Source organism: Pinus tabuliformis, chromosome 3_1, assembly GCF_031772625.1.
Source record: "Pinus tabuliformis cultivar Carrire ecotype Pingquan chromosome 3_1, CPIR1, whole genome shotgun sequence".
NCBI lineage: Eukaryota > Viridiplantae > Streptophyta > Pinopsida > Pinales > Pinaceae > Pinus > Pinus tabuliformis.
In genome coordinates, this window is record NC_142301.1 from 155022097 (window position 1) to 155044897 (window position 22801).

The 22801-nt window shown below is 39.6% G+C and overlaps 1 protein-coding gene across 1 annotated transcript in view; it reads left to right on the top strand.

Annotated features, from left to right (window-relative positions):
* The first annotated feature begins 6012 nt into the window (after positions 1-6012).
* Positions 6013-22801, top strand: part of LOC149186257 (serine carboxypeptidase-like 51) — a 129933-nt gene continuing 113144 nt past the window's right edge. Inside the window, exons 1-3 of the mRNA XM_089409278.1 lie at positions 6013-6091; positions 7928-8118; positions 8582-8763. Coding sequence (XP_089265404.1) covers positions 6013-6091; positions 7928-8118; positions 8582-8763 — 452 coding nt within the window. The remainder of the gene's footprint in view (positions 6092-7927; positions 8119-8581; positions 8764-22801) is intronic.

Consider the following 22801-nt stretch of genomic DNA (forward strand, 5'->3'; position numbering starts at 1 on the left):
ATCATCAGGAGATATACATGAAGATGGAGAGCTACTTTTTACCTCACATGGGTCACGCTGCAGCTTTTCCAAGGCCTCGACCTTTGCTTGCAGCTGTAGTAGTAAACTTTATTTTTCCTCTTTCTCTTCATGTAGGTGCATCTTCAAATCATCGTTCTCCATTTGAAGATTATGTTTGTTTTGCTTCAGTTCTTCCATGGCCTTCTCTGTGGCTTGCAACTGACGTTGCAATCGCTCCTTTCCCTTTGTCTCTTTCTGTAGAGTTTCATACACGATTTCCACTCTCTTGGAAATGTTGACCATGGTCTTGTACATTGCTCTTTCATTTTCTGTCGCTACAGGTCCCATTGTTCACACTGCAATTCACATACACGTAAAGACCGCTCTGATACCACTTGATCCAGGTCTGGGTGTGAAGAAGGACCTTTCCAAGACCTTTTACTTTTGTGATGTGTTAAAATTACTTTTTAAAAGAAAATAACGAATACATCTACATGCGGAAAAGAAGAGGAACATAACAATCATCAGCACATGAGAACAAAAGTCGTTGATAACGGAGTTCGTCCAGGAGGGACTATGTTTCCGAACCCCGATGTCAAGATGGTGTAGGCAGCTGCATTATGTGTTGTCAATAAAGATGATCTACATAGAGATGATGTCTCGATCATACAAGGAATAATTCCCTCACGCAAGAGTGGCTCCAAGAGATGTTCCATAGCTAGAACTCTCAATCAAAAGACTCCTATCAGTGTGACACAAAAACAAGCATGGTGCGCATCCTACCAACATGGCACAAAAGGGATGTCAAAGCAAAACCCATGCATGACGACAACAAGAGTATCCCAACAACATACAACAAGGGATTTCAAAGCATAACATAAAGACTTATGACACAAAGTACATCACATAAAAAGATTCTGCATCAAATTAAGCAAGGAATCATGACAACATGTAATAAACAAGATCCTTCAACAACATCAATCATGGATCTGTACAGCATAATGCAAAAAGAAGAAGTACATGAACACATCATATACCTCACCACCAAGGGCCATCTGAAGCAAAGGCTATCAAAGTGTTGAAGCTTGCTGAAACATCGATCTTACATCATCGATCACAAGAAGAAGATTGTTCGCACATGAAGATGGACATCTGCACTGGCACTTAGAAAAGTGACTGAAAGAAGAAATGAGAGAGACAAATCTAAATACACAATCAGATTTGTGGCATTGAGTAGTGCTGAAACGACTATCTAAAATCCGAATTTTGAGAATTTGAAAATTCGGAGCTCAAAGAATCTTTTAGATTCCCTCAAGTTTCCTCAAAGATTTTGTTTTAGGGATGAGCTGAAAATCCGCTGCTCAAATGTCAAATTTGATTTCACCATTAGGATCCCTATGAAAAACTATGAAAAACAAGTATAAACTCGACCATATTCTGACAAAGTGAAATTTTACCTCCTTGGGAAAATTTCATGGCTCATGGTTCTGCGCCCTGTTTTTTCTCATGGTTCCACGTGCATTCTGGAAATGACTGGAAGACGCAGACCTCTGATGAAGAAATGAACAACACCATTGTGTTCGTGGCGATGAGAAGTGTAAAAACCATATAAAACTTGTCAAATTATGACACAGTGAAAATTTTGCCCTTCTGCAAATTCATGGTTCCTACATTAAAAAATTATTAAACTGCGTCGATTTGCATGCCCTCTTCTGTCTCGAAATCCGTGCAGTCCTCCTCCTCCTGCTTTAAGTAAAACACTAAGTTTATATAATATTCCTGGTGGAGTTACCAAAACCCTGATTTGTGTGGATTAGTAAAAACATTAAAATAGTGTGGAGGAGTTTAAGAAGTCAAATCCTTCCCCTCCACAATTATCCTTTTATAGTTTTACCCAACCAATATACATAAATAATATATGTCATTTTAAAAACCCAACCAAAAAATGTTTTGTTGCGTAGGGGGCGGCCCGCACCCATCCCCTCATACCATACGACATACGCATTAAATTCCATATTTTGCGGTGGTCAACGGTGATCTTTCACTGGTTCATCAGGAGTTGGCTACCAGAGAAATACGAAGAGACACAGAGAAAGAGCAAGCTCGTGACAGGAGCCCCTGCTAGAAATTGGTATCAGAGCCAGTAACGTCTGGTTCTAAAGGTTGGTACTCAGATCTATATTGTTTTAAGTAAGAATGGAGCCATTCAGAAAGTCTGTTTCATTTCGAGAGCTTGAAGAAGATGATTCCCATCCAGAAGAAAATCCTCTTAAAGAAATGTTTGAAAATAGTTCAAGTAGAACCTTAAACTCTGCTGAACTTACTTATGAGGAATTTCAGCCTTCTGCAAGATGGGCTTTACCAGATATAACACCCTCTGAAGTCTATATTGATTTAGCTCCTTTCCATTTAATTGTTGCATCTAGAATTAGCATTAAAGAGTCTGTTAGTCAAGTCCAAGAGAACTCTGAGAGTATTCAGACAATACCACTGCTAAATCCTCAGGCCTTACAAGCAGAAGCAAAAAGGTTAAAGACAAATTATCTGCATCTTGGATGCATTCGGGTTGGAATCAATCCTTTGGTCCATAAAGGATTAAAAACATTTGTGCTTGCTACTGTTAGAGATCTAACGCACAACAGATATACAGATTCTATAATCGGTGGGATTGTAGCCCCTTTGTCTGATGGCCCTGTATACTTTGATTGTTTCCCAAACTTTTCCATATATGTGTTTGATGAAACCATTAAAGATATCTTACAGCTGCAAATCCATACTACGGGTTTTGATATGAAGAGAAAGAGGAACAATATAGCCATCCAGACCAAAGCCTGTTTCAGACATACCGACACTTTATGGCCAGCAATCCGTCATACTCCCAGTCGAGATTCCAAATCAAGTGTGGTAGTCAAAACTGACCCAAAGAACCAAAATATTGAACATATATTGATAAAATGGGAAGATCTGCAATTCCCTGAACATTGGGTTGTAAATTACTCCAGGCCACAAATTCCCCGAAATATCACTTCTGCCAACATAACTGAAAATGCTTCCAATGCAGTCATATCCTTTCCTCGCAGGTCAACTATTGATCGGAGAAGAATCGACGCTGCTTGTAAAGCATCCAAATACTACAGAGATCCTTCCACTGTCGATACCGCCTGTTCATCATCATCCTTTTCTTCTTGTAAACATCCACAACTTTTAGAATTAGCTCAGCTTGTTAATTTTTCTTCTTTAGAAGTAAAATGTCCAGATTGTACAAATGTCGTAAATCTGCTGACCCTAGCCGAACAGAATGTTCATCTGCACCATAATCCTCGCACTGGTGTTGCTCCTCCATCCACTTCTATCAGCTCATGCCTGAATCCTAAATGTTCTGATATTCCTTTCCCACATGAGCCTGAGCCCGATTCAGATCATGTTCTCATGATCCATTCAATAGAAGAAGAAGACCCTAGGCTTACTCAAATGATTTGCTTAATGAGACCAGCAAAGCCAAGGTATGGGTTGGGGAAACTTGAGCAATCAGAACTGATTCCAGAATGCAGATTCAAATAGATTCCTTCTGACTTTAAAAAGCCTGTAGTCATGGAAATGCATAAGTTTTTTGCACTTATGGATGGATGCTTAAAATCACAAATCAGTTCTAAATGGATGAAAGAAATGTTGAATTGGGATTTGTATACAAATCCCCAAGCAGATGAATTTGACCAAGGATATACCCCAGATCAGAAAAGAAAGTTAGCAACAGACTGGAAACATTATATGGAAGTAAATAATGTTTGGATATCTTTCTACTCATGGAAAGATAAAATTGCTCCTATAAATGTTTTAACTGGTGCTACTTCTAGCAGTATGACTGATAAGCATGGATGGAATGCAATTGATGGATCCACAGTTGAAACCCCTACTACTTTTCCCCCATATAAAGGAATCATCTTGGGAGAAAAAACAAATGCAGCCAAAGCCATTCCCCTGGTTCAAAAAGATGATAATGCCTTAGGAATTGATGGTAGAATTCAAAAGGCTAGTGAACAGTTAAATTGGACCAATACTGCTCTAAAGGGTCTAGAAATGAATGTGGCTAAAGCAGAAGATGTAAAGAAGCAAGTAGATATTGTACAGTCTTCACTTAATAGTGTAAATTCTTGTTTGAATAATTTACAGTTTGACTCCAGCATGACTTGTTCTTACACCAAGGAATCATTGAATAAGATTGAAGAAATAGGAGAAAACTTAGTTGGACATATTGATGTAACTAAGACACTCCTTACTGGCTTAAATGAGAAATTTGAAAGGATGCAGGTCACAAAAGTTGAGAAGCCAGTTCCAAATTCTTTCTTGGTGAAAAGGAATATAAAGATTGAGAATCCAATAAGAAATGTACAGAAATTCCCTCTGTTGTTCCCCAAAGAAACCACCCCAAAGATTGATGAGTCTGAACACATCAGTATTGCTTCCTTATTTAGGGAACCAGAAACTGAAGAACAAAAGTCTCAGGAAACACAAATCCTCCCAATCTATGAGCCTCTTGAACATAGATTTTCCAGATATTCTGCTCCTGACATTGAAGGGAAGGGAAAATTGCCTGAAGCTCACACTTTCTTCCTTGATTCCCACAGAGAGTGGAACATAGAAAACATGAGCATTGGCCAAATTCGCCAGATGATTGATTTAATGTATACTGAATATAAACTCATGTGTCTTAGAGGAAAATCAGAGGTAGATGCTTGCAGAACCATCATCCAATGTTTTACAGGTACTCTTCTCAGATGGTGGGAAACTGAATCTTCTCCTAAACTTATTGAAACCATGGAAGCAGAAGTTCTCAAGGATGAAAAAGGAGATGTTATTCATAATCCTGATGGTACTGTAATAAGCAATATGATTGGTGCGCTAACATCAATGATTTTAGAACATTGGTGTGGATGTGAAACAGAAATTGCCAACAAACATGAGGTCATTTTGATGAACCTCAAATGTCATAAGATGTCTCAATTTGATGACTTCCATAGAGATTGGATGCAGCGAATCTATGAGGTGAAAGATTCCAAAAATCTGCTCTGGAAGCAGGTATATCTAGCTGCTCTACCCTCTAGATTTGTTGACTATATTAGATTGCAAGAAATTTTCCAGTTGCCTTTTGAGTCTTATACATGGGGAGAAATTTATTCCCTTATTACAAAGACACTGGTAAGTCTTTGTACCAGCTCGAAGGTAAAAAAGTCTTTGGAAAAACTGTCCAGACTACCAGATAGAAAGTCCATTTGCAGCAAATATGGACTGACAATAGATGACCCATTGGTCAAAAAGAGAAAGTCTAGGAAAAGGGCCAAAAGAGAATTCAAAGAGACTTTCTACAAAAATAGAAGGGATTATCCAAAAAATAAAAGGATGTATTCTAGAAGGGATAAAAGCCATAAAAAGAAGGTCCACTATAAATATATCCCAAAAACCCATTATTATACTCCTTCTGACATCCATTTGCATACATCCAAGCAAGAAAAATGGAACAAAATTACTTGCTGGTTGTGTGGCCAGACTGGGCATACAGCTTCAAGATGTCCCCAAGGGGAAGAATCAAAGCTTAATAAGGGAAAAAAGACAGCTGTTTATGCTCAAAAGGCTAAACAGGTTAAGAAAGAGCATTCAGGCCCAAGCTTTTGCCTGAGATGTAAATCAAAGACCCATGCCACAGAAAGGTGCCCAAATCTTATTATCAAAGACTCAGCCCAGCAGCACCAACTAGAGGAATCGTCTCTTGATTCTTTTAGCACTTCAGAAGAAGAATTTCAAGTTAATATGGGCCAGTATACTGATTCTGAATCATCTGAATGTTCTTGCTCTAATTCGGAAGAATGTGCATGTCATATATTTTATGAAGATGACTCTGAATTTTTGTACAGTTCCAGCGAAGAGGAAGAAAGAACAAAGCCCCCTAAAGAAAAAGTCCTAATGGCATCTGCTGAAGAAGAGGCAGAAATGAAGATTTTATCACATATTAGGACAATGGAAGATGGAGCCATGAAGAACCGCCTGATAGAAGCATTCACAGATCAGCTTAAATCAAAAGCTTCAAAAGAATCAGGTAAGAAACCTTTGTTTGTTGATGCATCCTATGAAAGGAACACTAAGTCCTTCCAAATGCACCACCAGAAACCAGGGAAAGTAAGATCCCTGACTTTGGGAGAAGTGAGTGGTGAAATTCACCAACTCAAAGCGGAGATTTCTGCAATCAAAGCTCAAATTGTAGAAATTAAGAAAGGCAAGGAGATCCAAGAAGAAAAAGAAGAAGAATCCTGGAACACAACAGCCCATAGCCAAGAAATTCAAGTTGCTGAAGGAAGGTCAGACCCAAATTTTGGTTTTCAAGATATGAGATTGTTTACCATCACATATCAACAACATCATGTCAAGGTAAAAATCTGTATCCAAGGCCAGATATTTTCCATGACTGCATTATTAGATTCTGGTGCAGATATTAATATTCTTAACATCAGAAATGTTCCAGCGAAATATTGGGTCTCTGCTGAAAGAGAAGTTGTAGGCCTAGGAAATAAGAAACTCAAATATGAAATTCCTAGAGCTTCACTATGTTTTGATACCCACTGTGTATACATGAAGTTTGCCATAGCAGACATCCCTGTTGATTGTATATTAGGGAATGTCTTTTTAGCTGCAGTAGAACCTCATGGCTCAGCCAGGTTGAAAGGAAGTAGAGCTGGTTATTTTATTTCTGTACCCACATCTAAAGGTAGAAGAAAAAGAATTGAGCTTCCTTATGTTTCAACTCCAAGAGTTTCTACAATGGTTCAAGCCATGCAGAAATTAGACAAAGCAGAATCTTTGCTATCAGATCTTAAAGATCTAAAAAGCACATTGAGAGTAGAAGAACAGCTGAAACTACCCCAAATCAAAAGAAGAATCCAAGAACTGAAAGAAAAATTGGAAGAAAAATGTTGTTCAGAAGAGCCAAATGCTTTTTGGCACAGAAAACAACATACCATTAAGTTGCCCTATAAAGAAGGATATACAGGAAAGCCCTGTAAAAGCAGAGCAATCCCTATGAGCCAAGAATACAGAGAACTATGCCAAAAAGAAATTCAGCAATTGCTCAACAGGGGATTGATCAGAGAATCCACTAGCCCCTGGAATTGCTATGGATTCTATGTAAACAAAAGAGCTGAACAAATTAGAGGTATCCCTAGACTTGTGATAAATTACAAGCCTCTAAATTCAGTTTTGGCCGATGATACTTATCCCATTCCACATAAAGGAGATTTGATCAGGAGAATTGCAGGAGCCAAAATATTTTCAAAATTTGATTTAAAAGCAGGATTTTGGCAAGTTGCCATTGATGAGGAAGATAAGTTCAAAACTGCTTTTAGTATTCCTGCAGGGCACTATGAATGGAATGTCATGCCATTTGGTCTTAAAAATGCTCCTTCAAAGTTTCAAAAGGTCATGGATGATATTTTTAAGCCATATTTTGATTGGCTACTTGTATATATTGATGATGTTTTAATTTTTTCCAAAAATATTGATGATCACTTCAAACATGTAAATATTTTCATGAAGTTGGTCAAGAAAAATGGGCTTGTGCTTAGCAAAAAGAAAATAGAAGTATTTCAGACTTCTATAAAGTTCTTAGGCCACCAGATTTCTAATGGACAAATCTCTCTGCAACAACATGCCATTGACTTTGCAGACAAATTTCCAGATGTCTTAAAAGACAAGACACAACTGCAAAGGTTCCTTGGCTGCCTAAATTATGTAAGCAGCTTTTATCAAGACTGTGCTAGTGACAAAAAAGTGCTCAATAAGCGGCTTGGCAAAAATCCCCCTCAATGGTCAAATTCCCATACCAGAGCAGTGCAAGAAATCAAAGCAAAAGTAAAGTCTTTGCCTATACTATATATAGCAGATGATGAGGCATTCAAGATAGTTGAATCCAACGCCAGTGACATAGGCTGGGGAGGGATTCTAAAACAAAAAGTTGACAAAGAAGAACAAGTAGTACAGTTTGCTTCAGGAGTATGGAACCCAGCAGAACATAATTACTCTGTTATTGAAAGAGAAGTGAAAGCTGCATGGAATTGCATCAGCAAGTTTGCAGTATATCTAATAAACAAACCTTTTCTTCTCAGAACAGATGCGTCAGCAATGAAGAAAGTCCTATCCAAGGACATCAAGAAACCAGAAGAAGCAAAGTTTGCCAGATGGCAGGCGCTCTTTGCAAATTTTGATTTTTCCATTGAGCACATCAAAGGAAAGGACAATTGTCTTCCTGACTTTCTCAGCAGGGAATACCTTGAACAAAACACAGCACATATCATGATGATTATTACTGAGTGGGACCAGCACCAAAAACAAGAGGTCTTGAGAACTATTCCAGATAATCAAGACTGGGATACATATAGAGACAACTGGAGACCCACATGGCAATTAAGGAACACAAAAGTCCTTGATGCCAACTTACAGCCTCACACTGATCTCCAGCACTATGTACCGGAAAGAAAAGTGTACCCAAAAGGTAGAAAATGGATCCATGATATGATGTATGACAAAGCAAAAGCAGATGCTGGAACCGCAAGGCGGGCCCTGGAAACGAATTTTCATGACATTGGAGGTATCTGGCACCATGGAGGCCGTGACACAGGAATCTATGAAAGCTATTATTGCATCTACCGAACCAGAGATTTGTGGATCAACCACCCTCAAGTCCAACCATGTGCTCGATGGCCCAGAAATGATCCCAAGGTAATGTTCCCCGACACAGTTTATGATTTTTCAGATTATAAAAAGCTGTGGTGGGACTTCATGAATGTGGATGACAGAGAAGAAACCCATTACACAAAGTTGAAATTCAGCACAATGGCAGCATCCCAGAAAAATCTACAATGTGAATGGTTTCAGAACTGGTGGACAGATTACGGTGTCAGCAGAACAGCCATGGACCCAGTATATCATGAAAGATACGAAAGAAAATACTGTCATAGATGCTTTGAGTACAACATTGGGGAATGTTTTCATCGCATATACAGCACAGTCAAAGAAATGACCGTTCAAGAGTGGGATCCTTTTCACATGACAAATTATTCCCTCCAGGAATATATGAGAGAGCACTTAGAATGGTATGTCTTAACCAAAGTCCAGCATCAAATCATACTGGGCAAACCCATGATAGTCCGGAGGATTTATACAAAGGCATGTGATGATCTACTTTATAAAAGAAACAGATTCCCTGATCTGACTGTATTTTGATCACGTACCAGTCACAAGGGCTTAATTGTGACCAGAGTTCCCGTGGGCTTTACTGTTTAAAAGCCTCCACAGTGTAAATATTCTCATCTAGTCTTTTCCCGTGGGCTTTTTGTACAAAAGTATCCACTGTGTAGATAGCCATAATGTCTGATTTGTTTTAAGTACATGAATCTACTTTACAGACTATATCTCATGCGTTACCCGAAAGCAATTATTCGGTCTGTTTTATGGACCCGAATATTTGTGCGGAAGTCGCTCTGATAAAGACTGAAAAGTAATGATTCTTTAAGCTTTAAGTCATTTCTGTCCGACCAACAGTAATGGTTGTCCCCCCTTCTCATCCTATATAAGAAGGGTAAGGTTCATTTGTTGGGCATCGACATTTTGAGAGTTTTTGTGTGTGTTTGAGTCGAGTGTTCTCCTGCTCTGCATCTGCGGACATCTAGTCTGATCTGCTTGCAACACGAGAAATCACTCAAAGTCCTTAGTTGGTTTGAGAAGCCTGCGTATCAGTGTGCTCGGCACTGATAAGAACCTAAAGTGGCCGAACCATTAGAAGAGTCAAATGTTTGGGTGTTAAGTCTGATTCTGAGACAGAGCCTATACCTCGCCAGAAGCCTCCGGTAGTAACTTGCTCAATTTTGAGCTGTGAAAAGTCCGGTAAATGCGAGATTAGTCTATCTCTGTATAGAATCCATTTCTATAAAAGCTCTGTGAGCATCCTGTAAGAATTTTTCTCCATTCTGAAATAAAATGAGTATGCCATTCTGTTATTGAGTACCTCTGTGCATTTATAAGTTCGCTGTGGTAGAAGTTTTCTCTGTGCTTTCATCCCAAGTTCGCAGGAAGTTCGCCAAAAGATCGAAGGGACACCAAGGCCATTTGAAGGCGTGGATGTCGTTGTTGAGGTCGTCAGAGTGTGAAAGATCCAAGTAGGTTCATCACTGGTTCATCAGGAGTTGGCTACCAGAGAAATACGAAGAGACACAGAGAAAGAGCAAGCTCGTGACAGGAGCCCCTGCTAGAAATTGGTATCAGAGCCAGTAACGTCTGGTTCTAAAGGTTGGTACTCAGATCTATATTGTTTTAAGTAAGAATGGAGCCATTCAGAAAGTCTGTTTCATTTTGCGGTGGTCAACGGTTAATATCTTCCACCATATACGTTGAGGTGTGGATTGGTTGGGTCCGTGCCCCAAGGGCCGGCCCACCATCCACCAACATAGCGTTGGTTTTACCTTTTGACTTTGTTATTATTTTTTAATATATTTTATGCACCTAAATTTATAACCATATATTAATGTTTTGATTATAAATATAATTTTTTGGATTTATGATTTTTATATAGTTATTGACGTTGGTTTTTTTTAATATATTTTATGCACCCAAATTTATAACCATATATTAATATTTTGGTTATAAATATAATTTTTTGGATTTATGATTTTTATATAGTTATTGACTTTGGTTTTTTCTTTTAATATATTTTATGCACCCAAATTTATAACCATATATTAATGTTTTGGTTATAAATATAATTTTTTGGATTTATGATTTTTATATAGTTATTGACTTTGGTTTTTTTTTAATATATTTTATGTACCCAAATTTATAACCATATATTAATGTTTTGGTTATAAATATAATTTTTTGGATTTATGATTTTTATATAGTTATTATAATAACTATAAAATAAGATTTTGTTATATAGTTATTTAACCAAAAAGGAATTTTGTTCTCTTGTGCAGGTTTAGAAGGCCATTGGAGGGATGCCAAGTGTCAAGCTGTCATGTGGGTCTTACGCACTGACTGGAATGCCATGTGGTGCACTGTGGGCCCCATCTTTCTCTTGCCATACCAATCTTTGAAGAGCTCTATCTTTTGCATACAAGCTCAGATTAACAAACCGTTCATGCCACTGCGATCAGGAAGACAAGCCCTCTTAACCGATGCCAACAACTTTTCCTTTCTGCCATTTTGAATTTCGAGCCTTATCCATCCCCTTGGTGTCTTGAGATCCACCAGTATCAGCTCTTGTCTCATCCTTTTTGTACTTGGCTAAGGCTTGGGTTTGTTCCTTAGTAGGGATAGTGATATTCCCTTTGACATGTTCTGGAAATTCATTCTCTCTGAGAAGTAAATCAATCCTCTTCTTCCATGCAAGAAATTTATTGGTACCTACCAATTTGTTGCTTTCCTTGCAAAAAGACATTGATGTATATTCAGAATGAGACATATACTTACTTGATAGATCTTTAGATGTAGTGGATTTGCTTTCTCCTTGAAGATTTGATGGCTTGCCTTCCTAGGATCTTGATGTTCTTCAAGTTGCCTTCTCCAAGTGGACTTGACTTGATGATGAGATTTGCTTGATGACTTGTAGATGATGTAGGTCCCTCTTTGATCTTCTCTTCTTTGTACTGCCTTTATGTAAGACTCTTCTTCTTGCTTTGTAGTCTTCCTTGATGAATCATAGATGGTATACCTTCTTGTACTCAAAGTGATTGAGACTTCTTGGCTTCATGCTTCAGCTTTGTAGATGTCCTTCCTTGATGAGTCACCTTATGAGTGTTCTTGAGATGCCATTTCCTTTATGTGTCACCCTAGCTATTATAGCATGTTGAAGAATTTAGGGAAATTAGGTGCAATGTGATTCTTCTTGACTTGATAAAGATTTGTGAAGCACTTTTACAATTATCTTAGCTTGATCTTCTTATTATTATTAGTGTGTGTGTTTCATCACACTGCTACCAAAAACATAAAGACAAGAACATAGATGTTGGCTCTCTGCTAGGACCAAAACCTCTCTTTCTTAGAGAGGAAAACCCTTCAGTAATTTTCTCTTATTAAAGCTTCTTATTGATCACTTCCAAACCCTAGACCCTTGAGTAGGATTTCCTCTAAGCACAAGTCAATTCTTTCCTCTTTTCTACACTATTTTCCCCGACACATGAACTTCCTCCTTGCGACACTTTTCTCTACAGGAGTTTGTCCTTTTCCTTCACTGCTTTGTCTAGAGATAGACCTCGGCTATGCTAACTTCTTGATGAGATATTTTTCTTCCTTCCTTCAAGACGTTCTTCACTTAAGAAGACACCCTTCTCTTGATCCAACGAATCTCTTCTTGAAGTCTAGGTGTATGACTATACAATTGCCCTAGTTTTCCCACGTGTGATACATACCCTAGAGAATTAGGGTTTCTTTCCTTTGTTAGAGAGATAGGCTTCTTCACTTTACTTGGGAGGACTTGTAGGCCTAGTTTCAAGCCCAAACAACACTATTTCATGGAATTTTTGTCCCTGTTTTCATACCCGTAGACTTGACCACCTTTTCTTCGCACATGTGACTTTTTCTATCCCTAGAAACAATCCTCTTCACTTTAGTTTTTCTCCTCCTTCCTTCACTGCACTAGGAGACCTCTTCTTCATCCTTCGTTACCCTTTCAGAGCTACTTGGTTAACGTTGTAATGGAGTGGACAACCTCTATAAGTAGAGGATTGCCCCTCCTTTTAGGCTGACCTGAATACTGTTTGCAGGCCAACTTGTTATGCTTACTTCAGATGGCTTCTTTGGTGGTGTCACATGCTTGGAAGAGACTCTTTGATGGTGCGTTTGATTTGGAGGAGACTTGACTTTGCTTGGAGGAGTAATCTTTGACTTCTATACAAGCATATACATGGTGCAACACACCCTTAAGGTCTTCAACATTTTCTTTTGACAATTTGACTCACCTATAACACTTTAACTTGTGCTAGACCTATTTCAATGAGCAAGAAACTCATTGACATATACTATAAAAATAATATTTATTTTCTTGAATAAATACAGATATCAAAATTAAAATTATGAAGACCAAACCTAGTTACATTTCCTTCAACAGGAGTGTAATGCACCAGGTGAGGGAGTTGGTGCAGTATTATCACAGGATCGCCATCCCATTGCTTTTGAGAGCCAGAAATTCCTTCCACATGAGAGGTCATATTCTATTTATGACAAGGAGATGTTGGCCATTATGCATGCATTGGCCAAATTCTAAGAGTATCTAGTGGGAAACATATTTAGAGTGAAGACTGACCACAATAGTCTTCACCATTTTATAGTGTAGCAGGGCCTCAATGATAGGTAGCAGAGGTGGTTCAGCAAGGTGCATGCCTACAATTTTGATATTGAGGATGTCAAGGGAAAACTCAATGTGGTAGAAGATGCATTATCCAGCAGGCTTGTGACACTTTCACTCATGAGCATCTGTCATGATTGGAAGGTACAACTGTTGGTGGAGTACTCCAAAGATTGGCGGGAGTGTGATACTTTGGAGGGTACACATGTTGATAGCGTTACAGGGTGACGGATGATATCATATACTACAAATGACACATATTCTTGGTGAAGGGTTCATAGTTTAGGGAGAGGATTCTCCATGCATCCCATGACTCTCCATTGTCGGGACACCGGGGGTTCTGGAAGAGGGTCAACAAATGATTAGAGGGATACCTACGAAACTATGTGACCAGACAACAGAGATCGTGGATCTGGTGGTTGCATTTGGGCAAGTATTGCTACAACACCACCCACCACATGTCCATTGGTATGTCACCTTTTTGCACTTTGTATGGTTATGATGCTTTGTCTTTTGCTGACCCTTTTTTTGGAGATAATCAGGCCCCAAAGGCCAAAGATTGGATCTAAGAGAGCCAAGAAGTCCTCAAGGCTCTCAAAGACAACCTGTTGACAACCCATAATGAGCAGAAAGTGTATGCAGGCAAGCACAAGATTGAGAGGTAGTTTGAGGAGGGGGACTTAGTCTTCCTACGGCTACAACCATATAGACATTCCACGCTAAAACAGAAGGGGGCCGAGAAGCTACAACCCCACTTTTATGGACCATATCAGGTGATTAAGAGAGTTGGAGAGGTGGCCTATGAGTTGGAGCTTCCACCAGGAAGCAAGATCCATAATGTCTTTCATGTCTCATGCCTCAAAAAGGTATTGGGATAGTAGGTGATAACAACTACAGAGTTAACTCCACTAGATGATGAGGGGCATCTTATTTTAGAGCCGGAGGCCATTTTGGAGACTAGAGAAAGGAAGTTGAGGAGCAGAACCATCAGGGAGTGTTTGGTACGCTGGAGAAATTTATCGAATGAGGACGCCACTTGGGAGGGTGAGCACATACTTCAACATCCAACATTCCATTTTCTTGGGGACACACAACATTTGGGAGGGAAGGACTGTAATGTCCCTTTTTAGAATAATTTCCATGAATTTACTTTCACAATTTTGGCAATTATGGGACCCACGAAATTTTGGGCCAAGACTTAGGAGATGGAGGCCGATTTTTTTTCTTTTCTTGTGTGAGATGTGGGGGCCACACCCACTTGAAGTACACATTCCTTAGATGGAAATTCAATTTGCTAAGGTAGGAGGTCGAAATTCTTGATGGAGGGGCCAACATGGGAAGGCAACTCAAAAAATTATAAATAGAAGGGGCCTAGTAGCTATTACAGTATTGTTCAATCTAATTTCTCTCTTGTTGCTCGAGTTTCTTAGTCGGATCACAATGTTCTTCCGTGCAAAGCTTTCCAAGGGGAGAGCTCACCCTTCTTTCGATGGACCACAAGTGCCACCTTAGGAAGGTAAAATCATTCCATTTTGGAGGAGGATTTGTGGAGCTTAGGGTGCATCGTACAACAATTCATTCAGCCAATTTTGAGCTCCTAGAGGACACAATAGGGGATATCGTACCACTTATTTCAGCGATCTTCCAGGTGGAATTTTCCATGAGAAATTTTTCTTAGCAAGTCCAGGGGAAGTCCAAGGTGGGTGAGGAGTTTTGGGGCCAGAGATTGTTGCATTAAGGCAAGACAAATTCTTCTTACCCAGGGCCAGTGTAGGAGCTAATTTCTAGGCGCATGTGGGAGGTTGAGCAGAGGAGTTTGGGAGCTGGGTTGTGCTAGGAGTTTGAGGAAATCATTTGAGGAGTAGAATTCAACATTTTTGCGGTGATTGGAGATATGCTTCAGTAAATTTCCAGGCATGTCGTATTTTCGAGCTAGTTGGAGGAGGATGTGGTATTTGGGGTCAATTTTCGGAGGTCAGAACTAGACCAAACCCTTTCTGGGTTTTGGTGGGTTTATTGAGAGGAGCCTGAGGCTAATTTTGCAAAATTTTCTGAGCACCGGAAGTGGGTCTTTCAACAATTATTTTCCAACAGACAGTGCAGTTCCTCTTGGGCAACGCAGGGCATTTTCGTGGCAACTCATTGTAGCATTTGGGCATTGTATTCTCCAACATGGGTCTTGTCTATCTTGCCATTGAGGCAAGCCTAGGTGCACTCCTTCCATAACCATTGTACTATTTCACCAAATATATAATAAAATGGCTTAGTTGGATGGTTTTTTTTTGTGATCACATGGGTGTTTACTTATATTTATGAATTTTGTGTATGTGTGTCAGCTATTGCTTTGTTTATCACTGTCTTTCCTAATTAGGAACATTAAATTTATGTACCAACAGATCCACAACAGTTGGCTACTTATAAAAAGAAGAATGACAAAACAAAGAGGATGATCCTTGATGGAGTCAAGGAGCATATTGTTCCACATATCGCAAAGAAAGGAAAAACGAAGGAGATGTTGGATGCCATTGTAAAACTGTACCAGTATCCTTTAGAAAACAAGAAGATGATTCTCAAAGAAAGGTTGAGGACCATCAAGAAATAGAAAGGAGAAGATGTGACTTCCTACCTCGCCAGAGTTTGACTTGTTAGAGATGAGTTAGCTACAGTTGGAGACAAACCTAGTGACGATGAGCTAGTGCATATAGCAATCAATGGGTTTTCAAAGGAATGGAGTATGTTCGTCCAAGTGATTTATGGGTGAGACAAAATTGTAGATTGGGATTTCCTGTGGAGTGAATTCACTTAGGAGGAGTTAAGGCTCAACTTGGTCAATCACACTAGTAACAATGGCAAGGCACCAAAGGTTGAGAGGAAGCAGGAGAATGTTTCCTTAACAGGGAAAGGAAAGGTGAAGAAGGGGTCTAGCAAGGGACTAAGCTCAAAAGGGGAGAAGAAGAAGAAGGACCTATCAAAGTTCAAGTACTATATTTGTCATGAATTCGACCACTATGTCAGTGATTTCCTATAGACGAAGAAGAAGTGAAAGAAGAAAGTAGCAACTTCAGCAGATGCAGATGAGCTCTCCAGCAAAATAGAATAAGAATTCACATTAATAGCTTGCCTTTCTAACTCGACTTCATAGGGTGTCTGGTATATAGACAGTGGAACGTCATACCACATGACAAGAGTTAGAGAGTACTTCTCTAGTTACAAGGGGAAGGACATCAAGCTCCAAATTTAGATGGGCAACAAGTGCAAGTGCAACCTAGTTGCAAGAGGGATAGTTCTATTTTAGAGGGAGAATGGAAAGAAAATACCTATCCATGAAATGTTGCATGTTATAGGTGTTGTCGCTTTTAATGGCACTCGTAGCACAAGTAATTTGATAGACATAGAAAGCTTCCTAGAGACAGCCTCTGGGTTGATTGTAGACCAGTGCCTAGGAAATCTTAGGTAGAAGAGTGCATGGAAGATTATCAATGGGGGCTTTCAATTGCACTCCAATTGTCACAAGTTTTTAAAAAAGATAATAAAAGGGGGGCTTGGTTCAATTAGGTCTTCATGAAGGTAAACTCAAGTCAAGACATGAATTCGAATGTTAAAGGGGTAAATCAGGCCAACCTCAAAGAGAAATTCCTTGTTCTGGAGGCCGACACACAACAACGCACAACTTAATATTGGTGTTGTAGTAAAGAGAAGAGGAGGAAAGAAAGGAGGGAATTCGATGCATAGGGTTGTAAACAAACGGAATCCTAAGGAACAATGTTCCAATAGAAACATGGAAGAGGGAGGAGGTGGAATGATGGAAACAGTGGAGCGCTAATGAAGGTTTCATGCTAGATAGATCATGGGTACCTTTATCGCCAAATAGCATGAGTAAATCTGGGCTCACACATGTACTGCAGGTTAATCGAATAACATGAGTAAATATATCTTGTACACAGGTATTGCACGTTACAGACTAACAAAAGTAACTCTGTTTTAAACACGGGGACTATTCACTTATTTAATAGCCTAGATAAATCCATGAATCAGAGGAAAATCGACTGCTTCATTACACTATTTTAGAGAACGAAAAACATACATGAAGTAATAAACAAAAGAGGAAACATACTGCATATTTATCTGATAGGAATCAACATAATAGTTTCATTAATTCTCAAGTACCAATCCCCATTCCATTACATTCAGCATGTATATCACTCTAGTCCTTCATGAACAAGCCATTAGAACCAAAATGGAACCAAATAATTTGGACCACTGCGGGTGCAGAATTCCGGAACCTGTATTAAGTGTTTCTCCCCCTTATTTATACAGAGAAGGGGGGGCTTTGAATCAAAATTTACAAAATATCTCAGCTAAGGGCCAACTGTCTGATTGACTAGCTTCCTCGGCCTGCGATAGCTTTGCTTCCCAAAATGATTTCCAAGGATTTGATTCCTTTCTTGAAAATAAATAGAAATTACAGAATAATGAAAAGAAAAGGAAAATGGAAAGATGATGGAGGAAGTATCCCTCTGTTGTTCTTGTGAAGGCCCCTGATCAGGCCATGTCTCTGTCATGATGTGCCTTTCCTATTGTTCGGTCGGTTCCTGTCGATTTCGCCTTAACTGCCTGACTTCTCCACTCTCGGGAGTTGGTAGCGATCAACTGTATTTGCATGTCATAGAGCAGAAGCAGAATTTTTCCAGGTAGTCCTTTACATTTATGATTGAGTGGAGCTCCACGCTGAGGCGTTAAGTCTTCCTGAGTCCACGTATCGATTTACCACTGCACCATGCCTTCATTCAATGTCTCATTTGCCGGCCCATCCACCTTCAAAACCTTGTACTATACTATCAGGGCACCGCTGTATCCAAACTTTTACGCTAAGAGGCATTACAGAACAACGAGTCTCGATCTCGTTTGGCCCCTTTTTGTTTAGCCCCTTTCTGCCTTTCTTCTCATATGACAAAAGGCTATGATTTGGGGCTCAACCTTTATATCGAAGCTCCTATCTCGGCATATCGCAATCGGGGTTTCTATTCAGTTTTTTTACATTGTAGCAGCAACATGTTTGCGACCTCCAATTGCGATAGCCCTTTAGTGCTTGGCCCTTGGTTCCTCGACCCTTTATGTGATCGCGGGCCAGCCCCCTATCGAAGCCCCTTTCTCGGCGGATCACAATCGGGGTTTTAACCTTGATGTAATAACACGCCTCGACCTGCAAACACCAATTTGTGATCTCCGATGTGATGTCATCCTCTGCCACGTGTCACCTCATGAGTGGTGACATGTGTCACGTGGATATGCCCTCTTTGGGCTCTTGAAAATTCCAGATATGCATGCCACACGTTCTCCATACTGCCACATCATGATGATGTCAGACGCCATGTGGATTTATCATGACCAATAATATTTTGTCATGTGGACCCCCGGGAGGAGAGATAAAAGGCTTGCCTGCACTTGGTTTGCATTGAATTTTTTTGTTAATCAAAATTAGTTGCTCCTGGTGCTTTAACACTATATCGGAACTTTTAATTTCACAACGTTTCAAACGCGGTCATGTCCAGAAGTGTCGATTGCCGATATTCCATGACCTCCGATATTGCGAGACTTCCTATTTGCAATCGCTGATATCTCTTGACTGTTAGGACCTCTGATATGCCATGTTGCTTGATCCTCCGATTTGCGATCTGCGATATGCTCCCGTACATTGGGCCTCTATCATTTGTGATCACTGATATGCAGGATCGCTGAAACCCCTGATCTGCGATTTGTGATATACTCTTGGATCTCCGATCTCCAATAATTTTTTATCGTTGATCGTTGGTTTTCTCTTCCCTCCCCTTCTGCTACTTTCAGAAAACTCTGATTGCAATTTGCGATGAGCCAGGACCTTCAATATGCTGGGACCTTATCCTTGGTCGTTTTCTCTTTGTTTTCTAGCTTTTAAAGGGAAACTTCGATCTGCTCTAACTTCTGATCCATAAGTCCATTTTTGGACTTCCACATACCGTTGGAAAGATTATTCAAAAAAATATCCAATGGAGAGGGTCTGATTTAGCTTTGAGAGCTTTTGTGGCTTGGGATATGGCTTCAAACTTCACTGCCATTTTGCACTTCGGGCAACTGAAAACAAATTTAACAGAGTGACAACATTGGCTCCAACTGGGGACAGTGCCTTGCTAGCAAGGTGTTGAGAACCTGCAGACCAGTAGCCTTCACCATTGGGCATGGAGTTAAAAATATAATGAACTTATATAACCAGAAAATCTCCATGAAACTTTATTCGCAGAGAGTCCTTTCCTCATCAAACTGAAATGTAGAAAAATAAATTCTACCAACTAGAAAGTAAATGCTCAGCTAGTGAGCTTATTTATATACAACTCCTACCTACGTACAGGGATCAATTCACCTAAGTGAGTTCAACCCTCCAATGGAGCCAGGCTAGCATTTGGGTGTTGGACCTAATGCCTCCCTGTTGCTGAAATTTAAAAATTAAACTAAGCATGCACCATGAAAAATCTTCAAACAAAAAACTTGATGCATACTCCAAAAACAACCTTTGATGTTGACCAAAGAATGTGCTCATGTAATTAGCTAGAGTGTCATAGGACCGATAAGAATAATTTGCAATTGCCTTATTTCCATGAAAATTTTGTTGACTGATATCTTCTTGGTCAGGGCAGCCGCAAATATTGTTCAACTCCTCAGCCTTAGATTTTTCAAGAAAAGCTTGTTTCTGATCTTTTGCTACCCATTTGTCAATGGGCCAACCCTCTTGGAAATCTGCAATAAATTCTTTATTTTGTGAATTGTAAGAGTCATAGACTGGAGGGTCTAATGAGAATTCCCGACAGGGACCTTTCTGCAATAAGTAATCATAAACACTGCTTGGTCCTTCAACTTCGGGCTCTTCTTGAAAAATTTGTTGTTGGGATCCTTCTCCCCACTTGTTGGTAAACAACTCCCTTTGAACCTCTGCGGTCATCTCATCCTCCTCTAAATAATATGAATCATAAGTTGGAGGAGGTTCTTGAACTTGTTCTCCAGGCGAAGGTTGGGAATTGTGGCCTGGAGCCTCTTCTTTTACGCATATTCCCATGACTGGGACTGTTGTAGTTCAACGTCGCTCGACATCCCATCGAAGTCATACTCATCATAAGAAGGAGAATCATCAAATTCGGCTGAATAATATATTTGAGGGTTTATTTGCAGCTTGATGATGTTTCCTTCTTTGCTTTCTTGACCACTAGGCAATGCTCCTAATGTGAGTAGATATCTTCTTGGATGGAGTCTCACAAACATCTTCATCGGGGTCATTACCCTTAAGGATATTTTCAGCATTAAAATGTGTGCAACAATCTTCAAACAGAGCATTTAGTGGATATAATGTTTTGCAATAATGATGGAATGACATATGAAAACATTTTAAGGCGGATATGCTGCCACGAGGCATTGTTCTATACCAAAATCTAAAATCTTCTTCTAAAGAGTACATGAACAATTTCATTTGAGCATCTTCAAAAATAATACCTTGTTGCTCCATGCATTCATAAAAGTCTTTGAGGTTCTGGTCAGGCCTTCTATCTGTGTTCCCACTGAATCTAGACAAATAGGTATTTCATTCATGAAATGAAGGGACATGATTGGGATAACCAACAATAGATTAAAAATCCAGTGGGGAAAACTGGTTGGCCAGGAATGCAGGAATGGCCATTTTGAAAACCCCCTAGGTGAGTGATCTTAGTTTCAAAGGCAGGGGAAGTTTTCGACTGCTTTAGCATCAGAGTATGAGGCTGCTTGAAAGCTAGGATGATAAAATGGAGATATGGACAGTGGATTCGCCAGGCTGTTTACCATAAAACTGAAACTGTGGAGTTGCGAAGGTGATATATCTTTAACCCACGATTGCCTTGCCCACCTAACAAAGGGAATGTAAAAATTTGTCATACCCAACGAAAAATATTCTAATTCATTCCCCGGAAACGGCGCCAGAAAGATGTTGTCACTTTTAATGGCACCTATAGCACAAGTGCTTCGGGGCTTTCGGTTGCACTCCAATTGTCACGAAGTTTTTAAAAAATATAATAAAGGGGGGCTTGGTTCAATTAGGCCTTGATGAAGGTAAAATCAAGCAAGACATGGATCCGAATGTTCAGGGGGTAAATTACGCCAACCTCAAAGAGAAATGCCTTGTTCTGGTGGCCAACACACAACAACACACAACTTAATATTGGTGTTGTAGTAAAATGAAAGGGAGGAAAGAAAGGAGGGAATTTGATGCATAGGGATGTAAAAAAACAGAATCATAAGCAATAATGTTCTTGCATAAATATGGAAGAGGGAGGAGGTGGAATGATGGAAATAGTGGAGAGCTAATGAAGATTTCATGCCAGATAGATCATGGATACCGTTATCGCCAAACAACATGAGTAAATCTGGGCTCACACAAGTACTGCAGGTTAATCGAATAACATAAGTAAATCTGTCTTGTACACAGGTGCTGCAAGTTACAGACTAACATAAGTAACTCTTTCATAAACACAGGGACTGTTCACTTATTTAACAGCCTAGATAAATCCATGAATCAGAGAGAAACTGACTGCTTCATTACATTATTTCAGAGAAAGAAAAACATACATGAAGTGATAAAAAAAAGAGGAAACATATTGCACATTTCTCTGATAGGAATCAACATAATAGTTTTATTAATCCTCGAGTCCCAATCCCCAGTCCATTACATTAAGCATGTATATCTCTCTAGTCCCTCATGAACAAGCCATTAGAACCAAAATTGAACCAAAGAATTTGGACCACTGCATGTGCAAAATTCCTGAATTTGTATTAAGTGTTTCTCCCCCCTATTTATATAGAGAAGGGGGGGCTTTGAATCAACATTTATAAAATATCTCAGCGAAGGGCTAGTTGTCCGATTGGCTAGCTTCCTCGGCCTGCGATAGCTATGCTGCCTAAAATTATTTCCAAGGATTTGATTCCTTTCTTAAAAATAAACAGAAATTACAGAATAATGAAAAGGAAAGGAAAACAGAAAGATGTTGGAGGAAGTATCCCTCTGTTGTTCCTGTGAAGGCCCTTGATCAGGCCACGTCTCTGTCATGATGTGTCTTTCCTGTTGCTCGTCTATTTCCTATCTCTTTCGCCTTAACTGCTCGACTTCTCCACTCTCTTGAGTTGGTAGCGATCAACTGTATTTGCATGTCATAGAGCAGAAGAAGAGTTTGTTCGGGCAGTCATTTACATTTATGATTGAGTGCAGCTCCACGCTGAGGCGTTAAGTCTTCCTGAGTCAAAACCTTGTACCATACTATCGGGGCATCGCTGTATCAAAACTTTTACGCTAAGAGGTATTACAGAACAATGAGTCCCGATCTACTTTGGCCCCCTTTGGTTTAGCCTCCTTTTTCCTTTCTTCTT